Source organism: Nicotiana tomentosiformis, chromosome 1 (genome assembly GCF_000390325.3).
Source record: "Nicotiana tomentosiformis chromosome 1, ASM39032v3, whole genome shotgun sequence".
NCBI lineage: Eukaryota > Viridiplantae > Streptophyta > Magnoliopsida > Solanales > Solanaceae > Nicotiana > Nicotiana tomentosiformis.
In genome coordinates this window covers 143,745,833-143,767,065 of record NC_090812.1, presented here as the reverse complement: position 1 = coordinate 143,767,065, position 21,233 = coordinate 143,745,833, and the positions used below count along the sequence as shown (strand labels likewise).

The 21,233-nt window shown below is 42.0% G+C and overlaps 1 protein-coding gene across 1 annotated transcript; it reads left to right on the top strand.

Annotated features, from left to right (window-relative positions):
* Positions 1-6,294: 6,294 nt before the first annotated feature.
* Positions 6,295-19,073, top strand: LOC138910784 (uncharacterized). Its single transcript, XM_070202000.1, has 7 exons — positions 6,295-6,577; positions 7,085-7,160; positions 7,499-7,696; positions 8,384-8,933; positions 9,066-9,271; positions 10,206-10,290; positions 18,672-19,073. Exons 1-7 carry the CDS (start codon positions 6,295-6,297, stop codon positions 19,071-19,073), a joined length of 1,800 nt encoding a protein of 599 aa, XP_070058101.1.
* The last annotated feature ends 2,160 nt before the right edge of the window (positions 19,074-21,233 follow it).

Here is a 21,233-nt window from a genome sequence, read left to right as displayed (position 1 = left end):
AAAATAATGTAACGACCCAATGGGTCATTTTGCTTTATAGATCCCCGTCCACCTATTTAAGACTTTACATATGTGATTTTACTTTCTTATGACTTGGGGGATGGTTGGTTTTGTCTTGGAAGGGTTCAGGTTGAATTCACAAGACTTAGTTCCATAATAGAGGCCTAAGGTGGCCAAGTTTGACTTGACTCAAAATATCTAGTAAACGACCAAGGAACCGGGATTTGAAGGTTTCAATAGGTTCGTATGATGATTTTGGAATTGAGCGTATGTTCGGATCGAGTTTTGGGTGGGCCGGAAGCGTTTCAGTGCTTATTGTTGAAAGTTAGCATTTTGAAAGTTTTAGAATTCCCTAAGTTTGACTTGAAGTAAATTTTGGTGTTATCGATGTCCGTTTGTGATTATGAGCCTTGGAATACGTTTGTATTGTGATTTATGACTTGTGCATAAAATTTGACGTCATTCCGAGTTGTCTAAGTATGTTTGGTCGCGTTTGGAGTTGGTTGAAATGAGTTTGAAGCTTAGAAGTTGATTAAGGTGGTTTTGAGGTGCGATTCTTGGTTCCGGTATTGTTTTATGTGTTCCGAGGCTTTGAGTAAGTCTGTAGCATGTTTATGGACTGGTTGGTGCATTTGGACAGGGTCCCAGGTAGTTCGGGTGTGTTTCGGACCACCCGGAGCAAAGTTAAACTTGGCTGAAAATGCTGGTGTGCTTCGCGATCACGAAGAAGAAATTCTTGGGGGCAGCAGGCTACTCATCACGAACGCGAAGAAAGCTCTATGAACACGAGGGAGTAACTGTCTCTCCTTCGCGAACGTGGAGGTCTTGACGCGAATGCGAAGAAGGAAAAGGAGGTGGTAGGCAGAAAGGCATTTGGCCTTCGTGAACGCAACCTGGGAATCGCGAACACGGAAAGATGTGATTTTGGTTCATCGCGAATACGGCCGACTGGTCGCGAATGCGAAGGGTATTTTTGGTCAGTGGCAGAAGTTGCTCTTTGCGATCGCGATGGACCTTCCGCGATCGCGAAGAAGGAATCACTGGGCATACTTAATTTTTAATATGAGATTTGGCTCATATTCTCTCATTTTCACTTGGGTTGGCCGGTTTTGAGAGATCTTTTGAGAGAATTTTCATCAAGCATCATAAGGTAAGTGAATTCTACCCATTTTTTGAGTTAAATACATAGATTATGGGTAGATTTTAACATAGGAATTAGTGAAAATTGTGGGATTTGGTTGGAAACCTAGGGTTTGGTAAAAGTGGGATTTGACGACTAAATTAATTATGGAATTGGGAATAAGTTATAAATTTGAGTTTGTGAGGTCATGGGTAACATTTATCTTTGAAAATTTCCGGAATCCGGGCGCGTGGGCCCGAGGTTGACTTTTATGGACTTTTCGAATTTGGTTGGGAAATTAGCTTAATAGTTAAATTATGAATGTTTGAGCGTATATCGATTAGTTTATACGACTTTTTAATAGTTTCGGATTGCTTGGCGTCGTTTGGGGATTTCTAGTGAGGTTAAGAGCCGGATAGTGAACTTGAAAGCGGGATAAGTCTCTTGCCTAATCTTGTAAGAGAAAAGTATCTCCTTAGGTGAATTACTTGTTGTGTGCTACTTGTTGTGGGATCTACATACACACGAGGTGAAGAGAGTCCATATGTATCTATATTCATGTTATGTTGGGGTAGACTTAGATTCACATCATGCCTTAAATGTGTTATTTGTATTCACCTTGTATATTGATTTTCCTTAATTTATGACTCGGATGGAGGTTAGAATAAAATATTGACTGAGTCTCCTATTTTGGAAATTTATGGAATAATTGATGAACAATAAATCTGTGTCCTCTCAACTCGCATGTATTTTTGTGAGTGAAATAGTTTGTCCATTCTAATGGGATCAGACTATTCACCTCGGTAGTGTGGTAATATTATTCTCATGGGATCGGGCCGTTAGCCTCAGCAGTATGATAATATTATTCTCATGGGATCAGTACATTCGCCTCAACCGTATGGTAACACCACTCCTATGGGATCGATTCGTTGGCCTCCGCCTCGACAGTATGATAACACTCTCTTATGGGATCGGGCCGTTCACCTTGACAGTATTGTGTATCACTATTCCTATGGGATCGGGCCGTTCGCCTTGACAGACTCGTGCTTAATACTTGAGACTTGATTTGGATTTTTATATCACTTGAGTTCATGCCTTCGAGGCCGGTTATGACATTTTAGTGACTTTATATTTATCCATGTTTGGAGATTTGTTTGACCACTAGTAAGTGTCAAGTCGACCCCTCGTTACTGTACTTCCTCAAGGTTAGACTAGATACTTACTAAGTACGCGTTATTTTACATACTCACGCTATACTTTTGCACTGATTGTGCAGGTACCGAGACAGGTACTTCCAGTGGTCACACGGGCACTTAGACGCACTTTCACGGAGACTTAGTGGTGAGCTGCTTGCCTTGCTTCGATCTGCAGCACTGGAGTTTCCCTCTGCCTTATTTATTATTTTTGTCTATTTTACTTCAGACAATAGCTGTAGTTGTAACGACCCGACCGGTCGTTTTAGCTTATAGATCCCCGTTCCCAGAAATAAGACTCTCTGTATATGCTTTTATTATTTTATGATATGCGGGGATGGTTAGTTTGGGATTTGGAAGGATTCGGGTTGAAATCGGAACACTTTCCTTAAGGTTGGCAAAAATGGCTAAGTTTGACTTTGGTCAAAATTTTTAGTAAACAAACACGGAATCGAGATTTGACGGTTCTAATAGGTTCGTATGGTGATTTCATACTTGGGCGTATGTTCGGATCGGGTTTTTGATGACACGAGAGCGTTTTGGTGCTTAATATTGATAGTTGGCATCTTGAAGGTTTAAAAGTTTTTTAAATTTCGTTTGAAGTAGGATTTGGTGTTATCGGGGTTCCATTGGGATTCTGAGACCTGGAATAGTTCCGTATGGTGATTTAAGACTTGCACGCAAAATTTGGTGTCATTCCGACTAGTCTAGGTATGTTTCGGCGCGTGAGGAGTAAGTTGGAAGAACTTGAAGTTCATTAGTTGATTCAATTTGGTTTGGGGTGTGATTCTTAGTTTTGATATTGTTTTATGTGTTTCGAGGGTGCGATCGAGTACGTTTTATGATTTCGAACTTGTTGGTATGTTGGGATGGGGCCTTTGGGCCCCGGATACCATTCGGACGATGCGCGAAAGCCTTTTTGGCTTTGGCTAATCAGCTGAAGCTCTCAGCTTCTGGTGCAATCGCACCTGCGGAGGGCCAGCCGCAAGTGCAAGCTCGTAGAAGCGAGTCAAGGACCGTAGAAACTGACCAATGTGGGTTGCCCAGTGATCGCAAAAGTGGGGCAGGTACCGCACCTTCGGAAGCGCATGTGCGAAGAAAGCCATCACAGAAGTAGGATGGGGACGCAGGTGCAACGCACTCACCGCAAAAGCGAGCTGCTGGTCGCATAAGCGAGGGAGCCAGCTTAGGGGTAGACCACATTTGCGAGTCCCTCTCCGCAGATACAGAGCCACATATGCGGCTATGGAGGCGAGAAATCATTGAAGGCAGTGAGGTTCTTTAAAGACGGACTTAGGCCATGTTTTGTTCATTTATTTCACTTCTTGGGGCGATTTTGGAGCTTCTTGAGAGGGGTATTCACTTAGCAACTTGAAGGTTAGTAATATTTACCTAATGTAAGTTAAATACATAGATTATGGGTAGATGTTAACTTGTAAATTTGTGAAAATTATGGGTTTAGATGAAAAATCTAGGTTTTGATAAAAATGGGATTTAACCACGAAAATGGTTATGGAATTGAGTGAAAATTATATATTTGAGTTTGTGAGGTTATGATTAACATTTATCTTCGAATATTTCCAAGAATCTTGGCACGTGGGCCCGGGGTAAATTTTAGGAATCTTTCAATTGGGGTTGGGTAATCACTCTAATAGTTAAATTATGAACTTTTGAACATGTACTAATTAATTTATATAACATTTGACTAGTTTTGGGGTCGTTTGGCAACGAGTTGAGGATTTAAAGCATATTTGTGGTGGATCGGGAGGGAGCTTGAGAACGAGGTAAGTCTCTTGCCTAACCTTGTAAGGGGGAAACTCATCCCCTTAGGTGTATTTTTGTTATGAGTTATATGTGTGGGGAGCTACGTACGCACTAGGTGACGAGAGTCCGTGCGTAGCTATATTCTATGTGAGGTTTGGGTAGCCTTAGGCTTACACCATATTTTGTTTGCACTACTATGTTGGTTATGCACATTAACTGCTTTGAAATGAGCTGAGATTAAGGACTTTAATATTTAAAGTCTCTAGTTGGATTTCTTATGTTTGGGAAGAATTGTAGAATTTTATAATGACTCTGATAGTTCTATGTTCACCTGCGTCGTAAGTATTTCTGCGAGCAAGATAAATTTCCTCTACTCTCATGGGAGCGGGTCGTTCGCCTCGGCAGATTAATAGATGCATCTATGGTTCATGTCGTTCGACCCTCGGCAATGCACAATATATTTCTGGATCGGGCCGTATGACCTCGACATAAATTGTGCGTGAGGATACTTGGAGACTAATTTTACCTCATATTAATTGGCTTTAGAGGTTATAATTAATTAAATGATAGGAATTGACTCAGAATTTATTGTTAGTGAAATAATAATTATTCTCTGCTTGTTACTGAGTTGTATTAATTATTTTACATAATCCATGCTTAATTATAATTCCTGCATTTTATTGTTAGCCCATAGTAAGTGTCAAAGTCGACCCCTCGTCACTACTTCTTTGAGGTTAGACTTGATACTTACTGGGTACATATTATTTATGTACTCACGCTACACTTCTGCACTAACCATACAGAATCTGAGATAGGTGTATCTGGTAGTCACCCCGATGCGCACCCTCGCTACCCGGAGGCCTAGTGGTGAGCTGCTTTCCTGAGCCGTTCCGCAGCATCCTAGAGTCTCTCCTTTACTTTCATTCCTGTCTATTTTTATTTCAGACAGTAGCTAAAGTTTTGTATAATCTATTAGTGCTCATACACTTGTGACACCAGGTCTGGGCACACACTTGTAGACTTGTGGTTTTGGATTATTTCTATGGTTATGATTGCACTCAGCTGCCCTCGTTTTATTTATTTTAAACCTGTTGTTCCTTAAATCTTTTAAATTAAGGAAAGTTTAATTACTTGAAAATCTATTAAAAGGTGAAATAACATAGTTAGTTCGCTGTTGGCTTGCCTTACGGCGGCGTTGGGCACCATCACGACCTATAAGAGAATTGGGTCGTGACAACATGGTATTAGAGCACTAGGTTCACATAGGTCTCACAAGTTCTGAGCAGGCCTAATAGAGTCTTACGGATTGGTGCAGAGACGTTCGTACTTATCTTCGAGAGGCTATAGGGTGTTTGGAAACTACTCTTTCTTCATCTCCTATCATGCAGTTGATGTGATACTAAGTATCTTTCTATTATTCTCTCATAGATGGTGTGAACGTGTGCAACTGATGTTCTAGATCAGGGTTGAGCTACTCCCCCTATTGCTAGAGGTCAAGGCAGAGGCTGAGGGAGGGCTCCATCCCGTGGTAGGGGACGAGGACATCCCATAGTTGCTCCAGCTATGCCACTAGTGGATCCAGTAGAGTATCCTATTATTGAGGAGCACAACGAGGTTCCTGCAGCAGAGCCAACCCCGGTGGATTTCATATCCGAACCGGGATTTCAGGAGGTCATGGGTCGTATGTTGCAGTTCATGAATTCTATGACTCAAGCTGGTATATTCCCAGCAGACCCAGCCACATCTCAGGTGGGAGGGGGAACACAGACCCCTACCACTCAGGCTCTAGGGCATGCATCTGCCATATATCAGACCTCGGGTGCACTACCCATGGGCGGAGCTCAGCCAGTTGCAGCAGCTATACCTGAGCCCATACCAGCTACAGTCGATGATCCGCGTAGACTATTAGACAGATGGACCAGGTTACAACCTCATGTCTATGAAGGTGAGCAACGCGAGGACCCCCAAGACCTTTTTGATCGGTGCAGGGATAGAATGCATAACATGAGGATATTGGAGTCCCATGGGGTGGACTTTACTACCTTTCAGCTGGAAGGCAGGGCCCGTCGATGGTGGCAGTCCTATCTTCTTGGCAGACCAGCAGGTTCTCCTCCCATGAATTGGGATCAGTTTCCACGCCTCTTCTTGGTCAAAAATATTCCACCATCTTAGAGGGAAGAGTTGTGATTTCAGTTTGAGCAGCTCCAGCAGGGCCAAATGTCAGTGACCGACTATGAGGCGAGATTCTCTGAGTTGTCTCCCCATGCACTTATGATACTTCTGACAGATGCAGAGAGAGTTCAGAGGTTTGTTGAAGGGTTGCACTATGTTAGCCAAGACACTATGTCCCGAGAGGTTGAGATGGGGACTTCTTACGAGCTGGTTGTAGAGTTAGCTCGGAGGATTAAAGGTGCACGCCAGCGTGGTCAAGAGCAGGCTATGAGGGATAAGCGGTTTCGGTATTCTGGGGAGTTCAGTGGTGCCCCATCTGGGGGAAAAGGTCAGTTCGTGAGGGGTCAGTCTAGCAGGCCCACATATCCAGCACTGCTGCCTCCTCGGGGTGCTCCAATGCGGCCCTACTTCAGTGCCATGCCAGAGAGTTCCTACCGACCGCCAACTATTCAGGGTTCCTCCAGTGGGTATTCAGGACATCAGGGTCAGACTTTTGGTCAGCAGTCCTCCATTCCGAGGGGTTGTTACGAGTGCTAGGATCCTGGCCACATGAAGAGGTTTTATCCCAGACTTCGGGGCAAGGAAGTACAATAGGGTCACCAACCCATGATTTCAGCACCAGCTGCCGCACCAGCCATCTGGCCACCCAAAGGCGAAGGGCATGTGGGTAGGGGTTCTTCTAGAGGTTGAGGTCAGACATGTGGAAGCCAAGCAGGTGGCGCTCTAGCTAGATTCTATGCTTTTCCGACCAGACCAGATGCAGTGGCCTCAGATGCCATGATTACAAGTATTATTTCTGTCTACGGTAGGGATGCTTTAGTATTATTTGTTCCAGGGTCTACATATTCATATGTCTCGTCTCTATTTGCTTATTTAATGGGTGTTTCTCGTGTGTCCCTGGGTGCTCCTATGTATGTGTCCACTCCTGTGGGCGATTCTGTTGTTATGGGTCGGATCTGTCGGTCCTGTGTTGTTACATTCTGTGGTTATGAGACTAGAGCGGATATTTTATTGCTTGATATGACCGACTTTGAGGTCATCCCGGGCATGGACTGGTTGTCTCCATATCACACCATCCTTGATTGCCATGCCAAGACTGTTACCTTGGAGATGCTAGAGTTGCCTAGATTGGAGTGGAAGGGCTCGTCTTTTAGTGCATCTAGTCGGGTTATCCCTTTTATGAAGGCTCGACACATGGTCGAGAAGGGTTATTTGGCTTATCTGGACCATGTTCGGGATACTACTGTAGAGATCCGGCGATTGATTCAGTGTCCGTAGTCCGGGAGTTTGCCGATGTGTTTGATTTTGATCTTCCAGGCATGCAACCATATCGTGATATTGATTTCTGTATTGATTTGGCTCCGGGTACCGAGCCTAAATCTATCCCACCATACCGTATGGCTCTGAAAGAGTTAAAGGAACAACTTGAGGAGTTGCTAGCAAAGGGGTTTGTCAGACCGAGTGTATCGTCGTAGGGTGCACCGGTGTTATTTTTGAAGAAGAAATATGGAACTATGCGGATGTGCATTGATTACCGCCAGTTGAACAAAGTCACCATTAAGAACAAATACATGTTGCTGCGTATTGATGATTTCTTTGACCAGTTACAGGGTGCCAAAGTGTTCTCTAAGATCGAATTGAGATCGGGGTACCATCAGTTGAAGATTCAGGATTAGAATGTTCTGAAGACTGCTTTCCAGACTAGATATGGCCATTATGAGTTTCTAGTGATGTTATTCGATTTGACTAAAGCCCCAATGACGTTCATGGATTTGATAATCTGGGTGTTCAGGCCATATATTGATTCGTTTGTCATTGTCTTCATTGATGACATTTTGATCTACTCGCGCAACATGGAGGAGCACGAGCGGCATTTGAGAGTGGTGCTTCGGACCTTGCGGGAATAGAAGCTATATGCTAAGTTCTCCAAGTGTGAGTTTTGGCTAGATTCTGTAGCATTCTTGGGACATGTTGTATCGGGAGAGGGTATTAAGGTTGATCCCAAAATGATCGAGGTAGTTAAGAGTTGGCCTCGTCCTACCACAACGACTGAGATTAGGAGTTTTTTGGGGTTAGCTGGTTATTATTGTCGGTTTGTGGAGGGTTTCTTATCTATTGTAGCACCTTTGACTAGGTTAACCCAGAAGGGTGCTCCGTTCCGATGGTCCGATGATTGTGAGGTGAGCTTTCAGAAGCTCAAGGCTGCATTGACTTTAGCACCGGTATTAGTGTTGCCTTCCGGTTCAGGGATGTATACTGTGTATTGCGACGCTTCATGCATTGGTTTGGGATGTGTATTGATGCATGAGGGGCAAGTTATTGCATATGCTTCATGTCAGCTAAAACCCCATGAGATGAATTACCCTGTACATGATTTGGAGTTAGTCGCAATTGTTCATGCTCTTAAGATTTGGAGACATTATCTTTATGTGGTGTCATGTGAGGTTTACAACGATCATCGTAGCTTGCAGCATTTGTTCAAGCAGAGGGATCTCAATTTAAGGCAGCGCATATGGCTTGAGTCACTAAAAGACTATGATATCACCATCCTTTATCATCCGGGCAAGGCGAATGTAGTTGTGGATGCCTTAAGCAGAAAGGCGGAGAATGTGGGTAGCTTGGTATTCATTTCAGCTGTGGAGAGGCCATTGGCTTTGGATATTTTGTCCTTGGCCAACAGACTTGTGAGGTTGGATATTTCAGAGCCTAGTCAAGTTCTTGCATGTGTCGTTGCCCAGTCTTCACTATTGGAGCAGATCAAGGCTCATCAGTTTGATGATCCACACTTGTTGGCTCTCGGAGATACAATACTATAGGGTGGTGCCAAAGAGGTTACTATCGGCGAGGATGGTGTTCTACGACTCCAGGGTCGTCTATGTATTCCTAATGTTGATGGGCTGAAGGAGATGATTCTAGAGAAGGCACATAATTCTTCGTATTCTATTCATCCAGGTGCTACAAAGATGTATCGCGACTTGAGGCAACATTATTGGTGGCGAAGAATGAAGAAGGACATAGTTGAGTATGTTATGAGGTGTCTAATTTTCCAGCAGGTTAAGTATGAGCATCAGAAGCCAGATGGCCTACTCCAGCAGATGACTATACCTGAGTGAAAATGGGAGCGCATTACTATGGATTTCGTAGTTGGGTTGCCGCGGACCTTGCGGAAGTTTGATGCAGTTTGGGTCATTATCAACAGGTTGACCAAGTCGGCACACTTCATTCCGGTTATGACCACGTATTCTTCAGAGAGGCTGGCCTAGATTTATATTCAGGATATTGTTAGGTTGTATGGTATGCCAATTTCCATCATATCAGATAGAGGCCCTCAGTTTACTTCGCATTTCTGGAGAGCAGTACAGAGTGAGTTAGGGACCCGAGTAGATCTCAGCACATCCTTTCATCCGCAGACCGATGGGCAGTCATAGCGGACAATTCAGATCTTGGAGGACATGCTCAGAGCATGTGTGATTGACTTTGGAGGGCAGTGGATTCTTGCCTTTGGCTGAGTTTTCTTACAACAACAGTTATCACTCCAGCATTGAGATGGCTCCATTTGAGGCTTTATATGGTCGGCGATGTCGTTCACCCATCGGATGGTTTGAGCCCGGTGAGGCTAAGGTATATGGTACTGATTTGGTGAAGGATGCCACGGAAAAGGTAAATTTGATTCAGGAGCGACTTCGCACAGCACAGTCCAGATAGAAGAGTTACGCGTATCAGAAGGTGCATAACTTATCATTTATGGTGGGAGAGAAGGTTCTCTTGAAAGTCTCACCGATGAAGGGAATCATGAGGTCTGGGAAGAAGGACAAGTTGAGCCCAAGGTTTATAGGCCCATTTGAGGTGTTGAGACGAGTTGGGGAGGTTTCTTATGAGCTTGTTTTGCCTCCCAGTCTATCGGAAGTTCATCTAATTTTCTACGTGTCTATGCTCCGGAGGTATCATGTTGACAGGTCGTACATATTAGACTTCAGCATGGTTCAGCTAGATGAGAGTCTGGGTTACGAGGGGGAGCCAGTTGCCATTGTTGATAGACAGGTTTGCCAGTTGAGGTCCAAGAAGATTTCTATAGTAAGGGTTTAGTGGAGGGGCCAACCAGTCCAGGAGGCGACTTGGGAGACCGAGGAGGACATGCGGAGTAGATATCCACACTTGTTCAGCACTCTAGGTATGATTCTAGACCCATTCGAGGACGAATGTTTGTTTAAGAAGTGGAGAATGTAATGACCAACATGTTGTTTTGGCTTATAGATCCATGTTCCCCTAAATAAGACTCCCCATATGTGCTTTTACTGTTATATAACGTGCGGGGATGATTAGTTCGGGATTTGGAAGGGTTCGGGTTGAAATCATAACACTTGGTTCCTTAAGGTTGGCAAAAAGAGCTAAGTTTGACTTTGGTCAATATTTTTAGTAAACGACCTCAGAATCGGGATTTGATGGTTCCAATAGATTTGTATGGTAATTTCGAACTTGGGAATATGTTTGGATCGGGTTTTGGATGACCCGGGAGCATTTCGGCGCTTAATATTGATAGTTGGCATCTTGAAGGTTTTAAAGTTCTTTAAATTTGGTTTGAAGTAGGATTTGGTGTTATCAAGTTCCAATTGGGATTCCGAGACCGGGAATAGTTTTGTATGGTGATTTCAGACTTGCACGCAAAATTTGGTGTCATTCCGAGTAGTCTAGGTATGTTTCGGCGCATTCAGAGTAAGTTAGAAGAACTTGAAGTTCATAAGTTGATTCAATTTTGTTTGATTCTTAGTTTTGATGTAGTTTTATGCATTCCGAGGGTGAGAGCGAGTCTGTTTTATGATTTCGAACTTGTTGGTATGTTCGGACGGGGCCTCGTGGGCCTCGGATTTCATTCGGACGATGCGCGGAAGCCTTTTTGGCTTTGGCTAATCAGCTGAAGCTCTCAGCTTCTGGTGCAACCGCACCTGCGGAGGGCCAGCCGCAGGTGCGAGCTCGCAGAAGCGAGCCAAGGACCGAAGAAGATGCCCAATGTGGGCTGCCCAGTGACTGCAGAAGTGGGGCAGGTACCGCACCTGCAGAGGTGCATGTGCGAACAAAGCCATCGCAGAAGCGGGATGGGGATGCAGGTGCGACGCACTCACCGCAGAAGCAAGCCGCTGGTCGTAGAAGCGAGGGAGCCAACTGAGGGGAAGACCGCATCTGCGAGTCCCTTTCCGCATATGCGGAGCCACATATGCGGCTATGGAGCAACAAAAGCGAAATCACTGAAGGCAGCGAGGTCGTTCAAATACGGACTTAGGCCATGTTTTGTTCATTTATTTCACTTCTTGGGGAGAGTTTGGATCTTCTTGAGAGGGGTATTCACCTAGAAACTTGAAGGTAAGTAATCTATACCTAATGTAAGTTAAATACATAGATTATGGGTAGATTTTAATATGTAAATATGTGAAAATTATGGGTTTAGATGAACAACCTAGGTTTTGATAAGAATGGAATTTAACCACGAAAATGGTTATGGAATTGAGTAAAAATTATATATTTGAGTTCGTGAGGTTATGGGTAACATTTATCTTCGAACAATTCCGAAGTCCTGGCACGTGGGCCCAGGAGTGAATTTTAGGAATCTTTTAATTGGGGTTGGGTAATCACTCTAATAGTTAAATTATGAACTTTTGAACATGTATTGATTAATTTATATAACATTTGACTAGTTTCGGGTCGTTTGGCAATGAGTTCAGTATTTAAAGCATATTTGTGGATCGGGAGGGAGCTTGAGAACGAGGTAAGTCTCTTGCCTAACCTTGTAAGGGGGAAACTCATCCCCTTAGGTGTATTTTTGTTGTGATTTATATGTGTGGGGAGCTATGTACGCACTAGGTGACGAGAGTCCGTGCGTAGCTATATTCTATGTGAGGTTTGGGTAGCCTTAGGCTTACACCGTATTTTGTTTGCACTACTATGTTGGTTATGCACATTAACTGCTTTGAAATGAGCTGAAATTAAGGACTTTATTATTTAAAGTCTCTAGTTGGATTTCTTATGTTTGGGAAGAATTGAAGAATTTTATAATGACTCTGATAGTTCTATGTTCACCCACGTCGTAAGTATTTCTGCGAGTGAGGTAAATTTCCTCTACTCTCATGGGAGCGGGACGTTCGCCTCGGCAGGTTTATAGATGAATCTATGGTTCGTGTCATTCGACCCTCGGCAGTGCACAATATATTTCTAGATCGAGTCGTACGACCTTGGCATAAGTCGTGCGTGATGATACTCGGAGTCTAATTTTACTTGATATAAATTGATGGCTTGAGAGGTTATAATTAATTAAATGACAGGAATTGACTCGAAATTTGTTGATAGTGAAAGAATTATTATTCTCTGCTTGTTACTGAGTTGTATTAATTGTTTTACATAATCCATGCTTAATTATAATTCCTGCATTTTATTGTTAGCCCATAGTAAGTGTCAAAGTCGACCCCTCGTCACTACTTCTTCGAGGTTAGACTTGATACTTACTGGGTACATGTTGTTTATGTACTCACGCTACACTTCTGCACTAACCATGCAGGTTCTGAGATAGGTGCATCTGGTAGTCACCCCGATGCGCACCCTCGCTACCCGGAGGCCTAGTGGTGAGCTGCTTTCCTGAGCCGTTCCACAGCATCCTAGAGTCTCTCCTTTATTTTGATTCCTGTCTATTTTTATTTCAGACATTAGCTAGAGTTTTGTATAATCTATTAGTGATCATATACTTGTGACACCAGGTCTGGGCACACACCAGTAAACTTGTGATTTTGGATTATTTCTATGGTTATAATTGCACTCAGTTGCTCTCGTTTTATTTATTTTAAACCTGTTATTTCTTAAATCTTTTAAATTAAGGAAAGTTTAATTACTTGAAAATCTATTAAAAGGTAAAATCACGTAGTTAGTTCGTTGTTGGCTTGCCTAGTGGCGGCGCTGGGCGTCATCACGACTTATGAGAGAATTAGGTCGTGGCAGTAGTAGTTTTGTATATTCCCTAGTTATCTCATGCACTTGTGGCACCGGGTTTTGGGGGCTATTAGCGGTTATTCACCGTTATACTTATTATTATTAGCACCGTGATTTATGTATTATTATACTTGGTATTTTTTGGGAAAGAAACATATATGTTTCCATGAGGTTTTACTTCTATTAGGTGTATTTAAGGAAATTTTCGTTTTTAAAAGTTAAAAAGGAATAATTAAATTGGAGGTTCTCGTATTGGCTTGCCTAATGGCGGCATTGGACGCCATCCCAATCTATTATATGTTTTGGGTCATGACAAACAAGGTGTTTAAACTCTAAATGACTGGTTGGATTGTTATATTTGATTTATTAAAATAAAAAATCGATAGTAATTGGTTTAATTTGGTTTTAACTAAAATAAGTCAAACCAAAACCAAACCAACCTGACATTACATATTTACAATTTTAAGAAATTTTGATACATAAAAGTATGGTAAAACGGTCTTGGAGCCACTTAAACTTGCACGAGTTTGTCATCCCTGTAAATAAACTTACATATTTTTTCATTTAAGTACTTTAACTTGACTAAATAAGCACTAATAAACACCTATGACTGTGCGTATGTCTCAATCGCGTTGACTTGGATGACAGGAGGGGGTGTTCATGGTTCGGTTTGGATCAGATTTTTCCTAAAATGAAACCAAACCAAGTAAGTCGGTTCTTCAAATATTGGAATCAAACTAAACCAATTAAGTCGGTTTTTTATCTATTCGGTTTTTTGGATTTTTCAGTTATTTATCGGGTTTTTTCTTAAATATGAGACATACATTACTAAATACGTATTCTGGCGACTACATTTTTAACGTAACACTATCAAACCAATTGCTCTTTGAGAAATCTATCATTTACTAAGATATATTGATGATAATTGAATCAAATAGTGATGAATAATTTAAGTACGTAATTAAAAATAGATTATTTTTAACATGAAATAAATTCTTGTACTTAGCAAAAGAAAACTACCAATCAAACTAGAATGTAAAGGCAAAGAATAAGATTATTATAATATCAAAAGATTATACTAAAAATATAAAATGACTAATATGTACCATAAAATTTTAAAAACTTTATATAAAAATATACATATATATATATATATATATATATATATATATATATATATATATATATATATATATATATATATGTGTGTGTGTGTGTGTGTGTGTGTGTATGTGTGTAATAATTAATTTAAATAGCTACTTCTATAGTCGGATTGGTTCGGGTTTCTTTCGGTTATTTTTTTATTAAAACCAAAACCAAACCAAATTTGATCGGTTTTAAAATTCAAAACCAAAACCAAACCAAATCTAAGAAGTGTCAGTTTTTTGGTCGGTTTGGTTCAATTTTTGATTTGTTTCGATTTTTTGAGTTTTTATGAACATCCCTAATGACAGGTCATATACTTAGTCTTTTATTACTTCACACATATAATTTGTGGAGTCCACCTTTTAAAAAAATTAATTTTGCAAATTTTATAATTCTTTAGTCAATTTTGAATACTTTTGTCTTCCCCTTCACCGTATTTCCAATCTTCTAGCACCACTGCCTCATTTCTTCCACCTCCCTCTCTTCTTCTTTTCCTTCTTCAAAATCTATATCAGCTTCACCACGGTGAACCGCTGATTTTATCCATCCTTATGGATAGAATTTACCAAATCCGTTTCGGTGAGGATCTCTCTTCTATTTAATCATCATCTTTATTTTCCTCTCATTGTTTTTTTTTTCAAAATCCTCTCTCAAAAAACTCATATCATTAAACAAAAAAGTCCCAAATCGAAAATCACTAGAGCCGTCAATGCTACCAAAGAATCAACCTCAAATGCATCAATTGTTGCCACTACCGCTACCGATTTAAAACAACCCCATCAACTACAAGACAAGACACCCCCTTCGTAATTTATGGTTTCAAGAATTTTAAATTTTTCCACGTAATCTTTATGAGATTTGTAAAAAAAGAACAAAAAAACAAACAAATGATGAGTGATGATGGCCATAAATACTTAAACGAGGAAGAGAAGTGTAACAACCCGGCCGGTCGTTTTGAGAGTTGTAGCCCCATTTCCCTATTTACTGCTCATTTTGTACTTTATAGCTGTTATGTGACTTGTCGGGGTAGTCGGTTCGGGTCCGGAGTGATTTCAGAATGAAATGAGATACTTAATCTCAAGGTTGAAAGTTTAAGTTGAAATGATTGACAGGATATTGATCTATGAGTAAACGACTCCGGAATAGAGTTTTGATGGTTTCGTTAGCTCCGCTGGGTGATTTTGGACTAAAGAGTGTGTTCGAATTGTGATTTGGAGGTCCGTAGTGGAATTGGGCTTCAAATGGCAAAAGTTAGAATTTTTCAAAACTTTGCCCGGTAATGGAATTTTTGATATCGGAGTCGGATTCCGATTCCAGAATTTGGAGTAGGTTCATAATGTCATCAGTGACTTGTGCGCAAAATTTGGGGTCAATCGGATGAGTTTTAATAAGTTTTGGCATCGTTTGTAGAAGTTGAATTTCCTTAGTTTCAATAGACTTGAATTGGGATGCGATTCGTAATTTTGAAGACGTTTGATATAATTTGAGGGCTCGACTAAGTTCGTATGAGGTTTTAGGACTTGTTGGTATATTGGTTGAGGTTTTGGGGGCCTCGGGTTGATTCTGGATGGTTAACGGATTAAAAGTTGAAGTTGAGTGATTGCTGAAGATGGACCTCTGCTGGTGTAACCACACCTGCAGAGCTTTGATCGCAGGTACGAGCTCGCAGGTGCGGGCTGGCTTGCGCATGTGCAATATTGGAGGGAAGTGTGAAGGTGGTCACATGTGCGAGGAGTTTTCCACACCTGCATAGCCGCAAGTGCGGTGAGAGGTGCATAGAAGCGGAAGACGCGCATGTGTGATAGGGAGTTTCGCATCTGCGTGACCGCAGATGCAGCAGGAGGACCGCAGAAGTGGAAGTGGGAAGATGAGCTGGGACAGCAAAAACGACTTGGATGCTAGTAGAAGCGAGTTCGCAGAAATAGAGTGAGGGACCGCAGGAGCGGAATAGCCCGCAGGTGCATGTGTGATGTCGCTTCTGCGACGACGCAAAAGCGGTTAAGTTCCCCCAGAAGCGGAAGTGCTGGGTAGATTACTAAAACAAGGGTTCGTGATTTTGGCCTCGTTTCAAACATTTCAAGCACGGGTTTGGGCGATTCTTGAGAGGATTTTTGAGGGGATTCTTGAGATAAGTCCTTGTGCTCATTTTTTTTATCAATAACCTTGCTTCCCCATTGGTTTTCCCACCTAATTGGTATGTATTTAGGGTGTAAATTGGGAGTTTTAGGCTAGGGATTTGGAGAGTTTGGTTTGGGGATTTGGGTGACGATTTGGTGTCGGATTTTGATAAAGTTGGTATGGTTGGACTCGTGGTTGAATGGACTTTCGGGTTTTGTGACTTTTATCGAATTTTGAGACATGGGCCCGGGAGCCGGTTTTGAGTTGATTTTTGACTTTTGATTAATAGCATAGCATTTTCTTATAGAGTTGATTCTTTTAGCCTGTATTGATTATATCTAATTGTTTATGGCTAGATTCGAGTCATACAAAGGCCGTTTCGCGAGGCAAGGGTATATTGGAGTAGAGATTTGCTCGAATTGAGGTAAGTAACAGTTCTAAATTTGGTTCTGAGGGTACGAAACCCCATATTACGTGTCATGTATTTGGTTATGAGGTGACGCACATAATAGGTGACGGGCATGTGGGCGTGCACCATAGGAATTGTGACTTGGTCAAATTCCATTGAACTGTGTAGTTGAATAATCTGTTGTTATCTGTACATTCTCCATGTATTAGAGAAACTGAACCACAAATCATGTTAGAAATCATGTTTCGACTATTTGTTGACACTGTAGGGACCCACAGAGGTCATGTACATGTCGAATTATCTGCTAAATTTGTTGTTTATACTCAGTCACAGTTTTACTTGTACATTATTTCTCAGTCTCTATTGTTTCTTGTTGATACATTATATCATTTCTATTAGGGGCTGATTTTCATGATTACTGAGAGCCCGAGAGACTGGAGAGATTGATGAGTGAGGCCGATGGCCTGATTATGATATATTGATACTATAGTATGTGAGTTGTCCGTGCAACACGTGAGTTGTCCGTACGGATCCAGATATTATACTATAGCACGTGAGTTGTCCGTGCAGCACGTGAGTTGTCCGTGCGGATACTTACCGAGTCTATACACACTCTCAGTGAGCGCAGGTGCCTACTGTGTGCGAGTGCCGAGAGCCGAGTACCGAGTGCCGAGTGCTGAGTGAATGGGAAGGCTAAGTGACTGTGGCCCTGAGACGATGCATTTGATTTCATTATTGTTGCACTTAGCTGCCATGTATCACTGTCTTGAATTTCTGAAAGATATTACATTTTGTTTCAATCGAACTTGAAAGCATGCCTACCTTCCTATGTTGAAATTACTGTAATTGAACTATAACTGTGAAACTCATCACTACTTTCAGTTCTTTATTTAGTCTTGTTACTTACTGAGTTGGTTGTACTCACGCTACACCTTGCAGTTCGTGGGCAGATTCAGGTGTTTTCGGACACAGTGGGTGTTGATTCCACCGTACAGTTGATCTTTCGGAGATTCCAAGGTATGCTGCCTGGCGTTTCGCAGACCTTGTTTCTCCATTCCTATCTTTCCATTTATTGTATTTAATTTCAGACTATCATAGACAGTATATTCTAGACTTGTGATGTATAGATGCTCATGTACTCTGTGACACCCCAACAGTTGGGAACTTCCGCGTTGTGTTTTGGGTTTCTATCCCTATTTTATGAGAACTTTTATTATTTAAACTGCTTTAATTTATTTCTGTTAAAGCTGTTGGAATTATTTAGAAAGGTCGACTTACCTAGTACCACGATAGGCGCCATCACGACAGGTTAGGATTTTGGGTTGTGACATGTTGGTATCAGAGCCTAGGTTACATAGGTCCCATGAGTCACGAGCAGGTTTAGTATAGTCTTGCAGATCGGTATAGAGACGTCTGTTCTTATCTTCGAGAGGCTACCAAACCCTTAGGAAACTTCATATTCTTGTATTCTTGTCGTGCGAATTTGTTGATTCTGATAACTAAACTTCTGTATTCTATTCTCTCACAGATAGTGAGGACACGTGCTACCGGGCAGGATGGACAGCCACCGGTACCACAAGCTAGGGCCATGAGAGGCTGAGGTCATAGTAGGGGCAGAGATGCATCTCATACAACAGCTAGAGCAGTACTTGCATATCCACCAGTTGCTCCACCTCAGGAGCAGGTTCCAGATGTGGCCGAGCCAGTGGGGCCAGCTTAGGCACTAGTTGTGCCCAGCTTAGACCAGATATTGACTGTTTGCACTGGCCTTGCTTAGGTGGTTTCGGCCCATGCCACACCAGCCACTTCTCAGGCTGGGGGAGGTACTCATACCCGTACTGCTTGTACTCCAGAGGAGGTGATGCAGAGACTTCATACACCAGGGGTACTACCAACCCAGCTGATTGCAGTTGCTCAGGCCCCGGTGGTCTCCGTTATGACTGATAATGAGCAGAGGAGACTTGAGAGATTTGGGAGACTTCAACCTCCATCATTTAGCGATGCTGAGTTAGAGGATGCCCAGGGTTTCTTGGATAAGTGCCAGCAGATTCTTCGAACTATGGGTATTTTGGAGACCAATGGGGTCCCGTTCACTACTTTTCGGTTTATTGGGACTGCCTTCAGATGGTGGGAGTCTTATGAGAGGTGCAGGCCAGTCAGTGCAGCACCACTTACATAACAGGAGTTCTCTGTACTTTTCTTGGAGAAGTTCGTGCCGCAGTCTCATAAGGAGGAGCTGCACAGGTAATTTGAGCAGTTACGTCAGGAGGGTATGTCTGTGACACAGTACAAGATAATGTTTTCTAAGTTGGCTCATCACGCAGTTTGGTTGGTTCCCACTAATAGGGAGAGGATTAGCATGTTCATTGATGGCCTCACATATCAGTTGTTGTTGCTTATGACTCGGGAGAGGGTGTCCGGTGCTACTTTTGATGAGGTGGTTGACATTGCTCGACAGATAGAGATGGTCCGTATCTAAGAGAGTGGTGAGAGGGAGGCCAAGAGGCCTCGAGGTTTGGGTGATTTAGATGGTGTACCTTCTAGGGACAGTCCTACCACAAAAGGGGTCGTCCTTATAGGCCCACTTAGATGACTCATCCAGCTCATTGCGGTGCATCAGCGAGCCATAGTTCTTACAGTGCTCACTCAGTCCAGTCTTCATTCAGTGCACTACCAGCGCAGAGTTCTCACCATGCCTCGTCCCCTTTTCATTTCATTGGCACTAATGGCCATAATTATAATATCAATCTTGGCACGTTGGCCATATTCAGTATTTCATGCTCACCTTATCAATTTCAAATATCAACCTCATCATCAATGATCATGCCCAACTCTAATCCTAAAAAGGATAAGTGGTCGCTGCAAATATAATCCGGTCTAGAAGTCCGGAGTCGAATCCCACTGAGAACTAAGTTTATCTATAGCTTTTTAATATCACTAAGAAGACAAGTTTGAACAATTTTCTAAATTATAAAATTGAGATTTATATTTCTAACAAATTAACTATCAAATACTAGAAAGCGGTAAAATTATCAACTAACGAGACAAAGGGTTGAAGACAAGACTAAGGAGGTCTAGAGTTATGATTTCCCCAATTGTCGGAATCCTTCCCGCTGTGTCTTCTATAATTTCGCCTAAGTATTCTCTACCGATCGTGAGTACTTTGGTTGTCGTAATTCTCTCTCGAGAAACTACCGCAATTTACTATATGTATTCTCTCGAACTACACTAACAGGTACTTAATTCACCGCTCACTACGATCGCACCAAGGTTTCGTTATCTCTAACCCTGCCTTTAAACCCTCTGCATTGATCTCTCACATACGATAGGAGTGATGTTGTTCAATAACTACCTAAATATATACTCTCTCTTGAGCAGTACACACTAAATAGGCACAGTCAATTGATGGCTATTCAATCAACAGCAACAAACACATAGTTGAATAAGTAGAGAAATTCAACAGCTCAATTATATTAAAACATAACACGAATTCATCCTCCAAAAGGTTCCATCAAAACCCTAGATAACAAATTAGCTATTCATAATAGTATGCATAACTACAATACTAGAATTCATAACCAATAATAGAAATAGGAAGAAGGAAGTGAGAAACTTGTAAAATAATTCTCCGCCTTGCTCCTAGTGTGTTCTTGCCTCCTTAGGTCGAATCCCTAGTCTCCTTAGCCTCATTAGGTCTAAATTGTGTCAAAAATATACCAAAAGTACTCAAAAATCGTTTTTCCATGTATATATACCAAGTAGGGTCAGGCCCAAATAATTATACCTTCTTCTACGCGAAAAAGGACACTTTTTCAGGTCAGGACATCCGCGGCCGTGGATTCAACCGCGGATTTGGCCGTGGATATTACCCCAGTGTTCTGCCTCACATCCGCGGCCAGATACGCGGCCGCGAATTCGACCGCGTTTTTCACCCCGTTGTGTTTGGAATTTGGACAAACATCAAACATGAAAGTTGTAGCCCTTTGAATTCAATTTCCAACTATATATTGTGGAGCCCAAATAGAGTTCTTAGAGAAGAGTTATGTGCATTTTACTAGACAGTGCGCAATATGCCTACTCGATTCTTCGTTCGTTCTTAACTATCATCAGTTGATCCCCGAACACGATCCCGGCTTAATTCCTTGGGCTTTAACTCAGAATTCAAAGCTCCAAATTACTTGAATTTATTTCCTAATATCTACGTAGCTCGTAATCAGTCCTACAAGGCATAAAACACACAATTAGTGCAAAACACTAGCGATTAAAGCTCAAACTCAATTAAAGTGCAGTAAATTAGGGTGTAATAAGCGACTAAAATACATAATTATAGCCTATCATC

Coding starts and splice junctions, on each gene's coding strand:
- LOC138910784 (XM_070202000.1), top strand. CDS start 6,295: ATGTCAGTGACCGACTATGAGGCGAGATTCTCTGAGTTGTCTCCCCAT. Junction 6,578..7,084: donor TGCCCCATCTGGGGGAAAAG/GTCAGTTCGTGA, acceptor TATTTGTTCCAG/GGTCTACATATTCATATGTC. Junction 7,697..8,383: donor GAGGAGTTGCTAGCAAAGGG/GTTTGTCAGACC, acceptor ACCTTTGACTAG/GTTAACCCAGAAGGGTGCTC.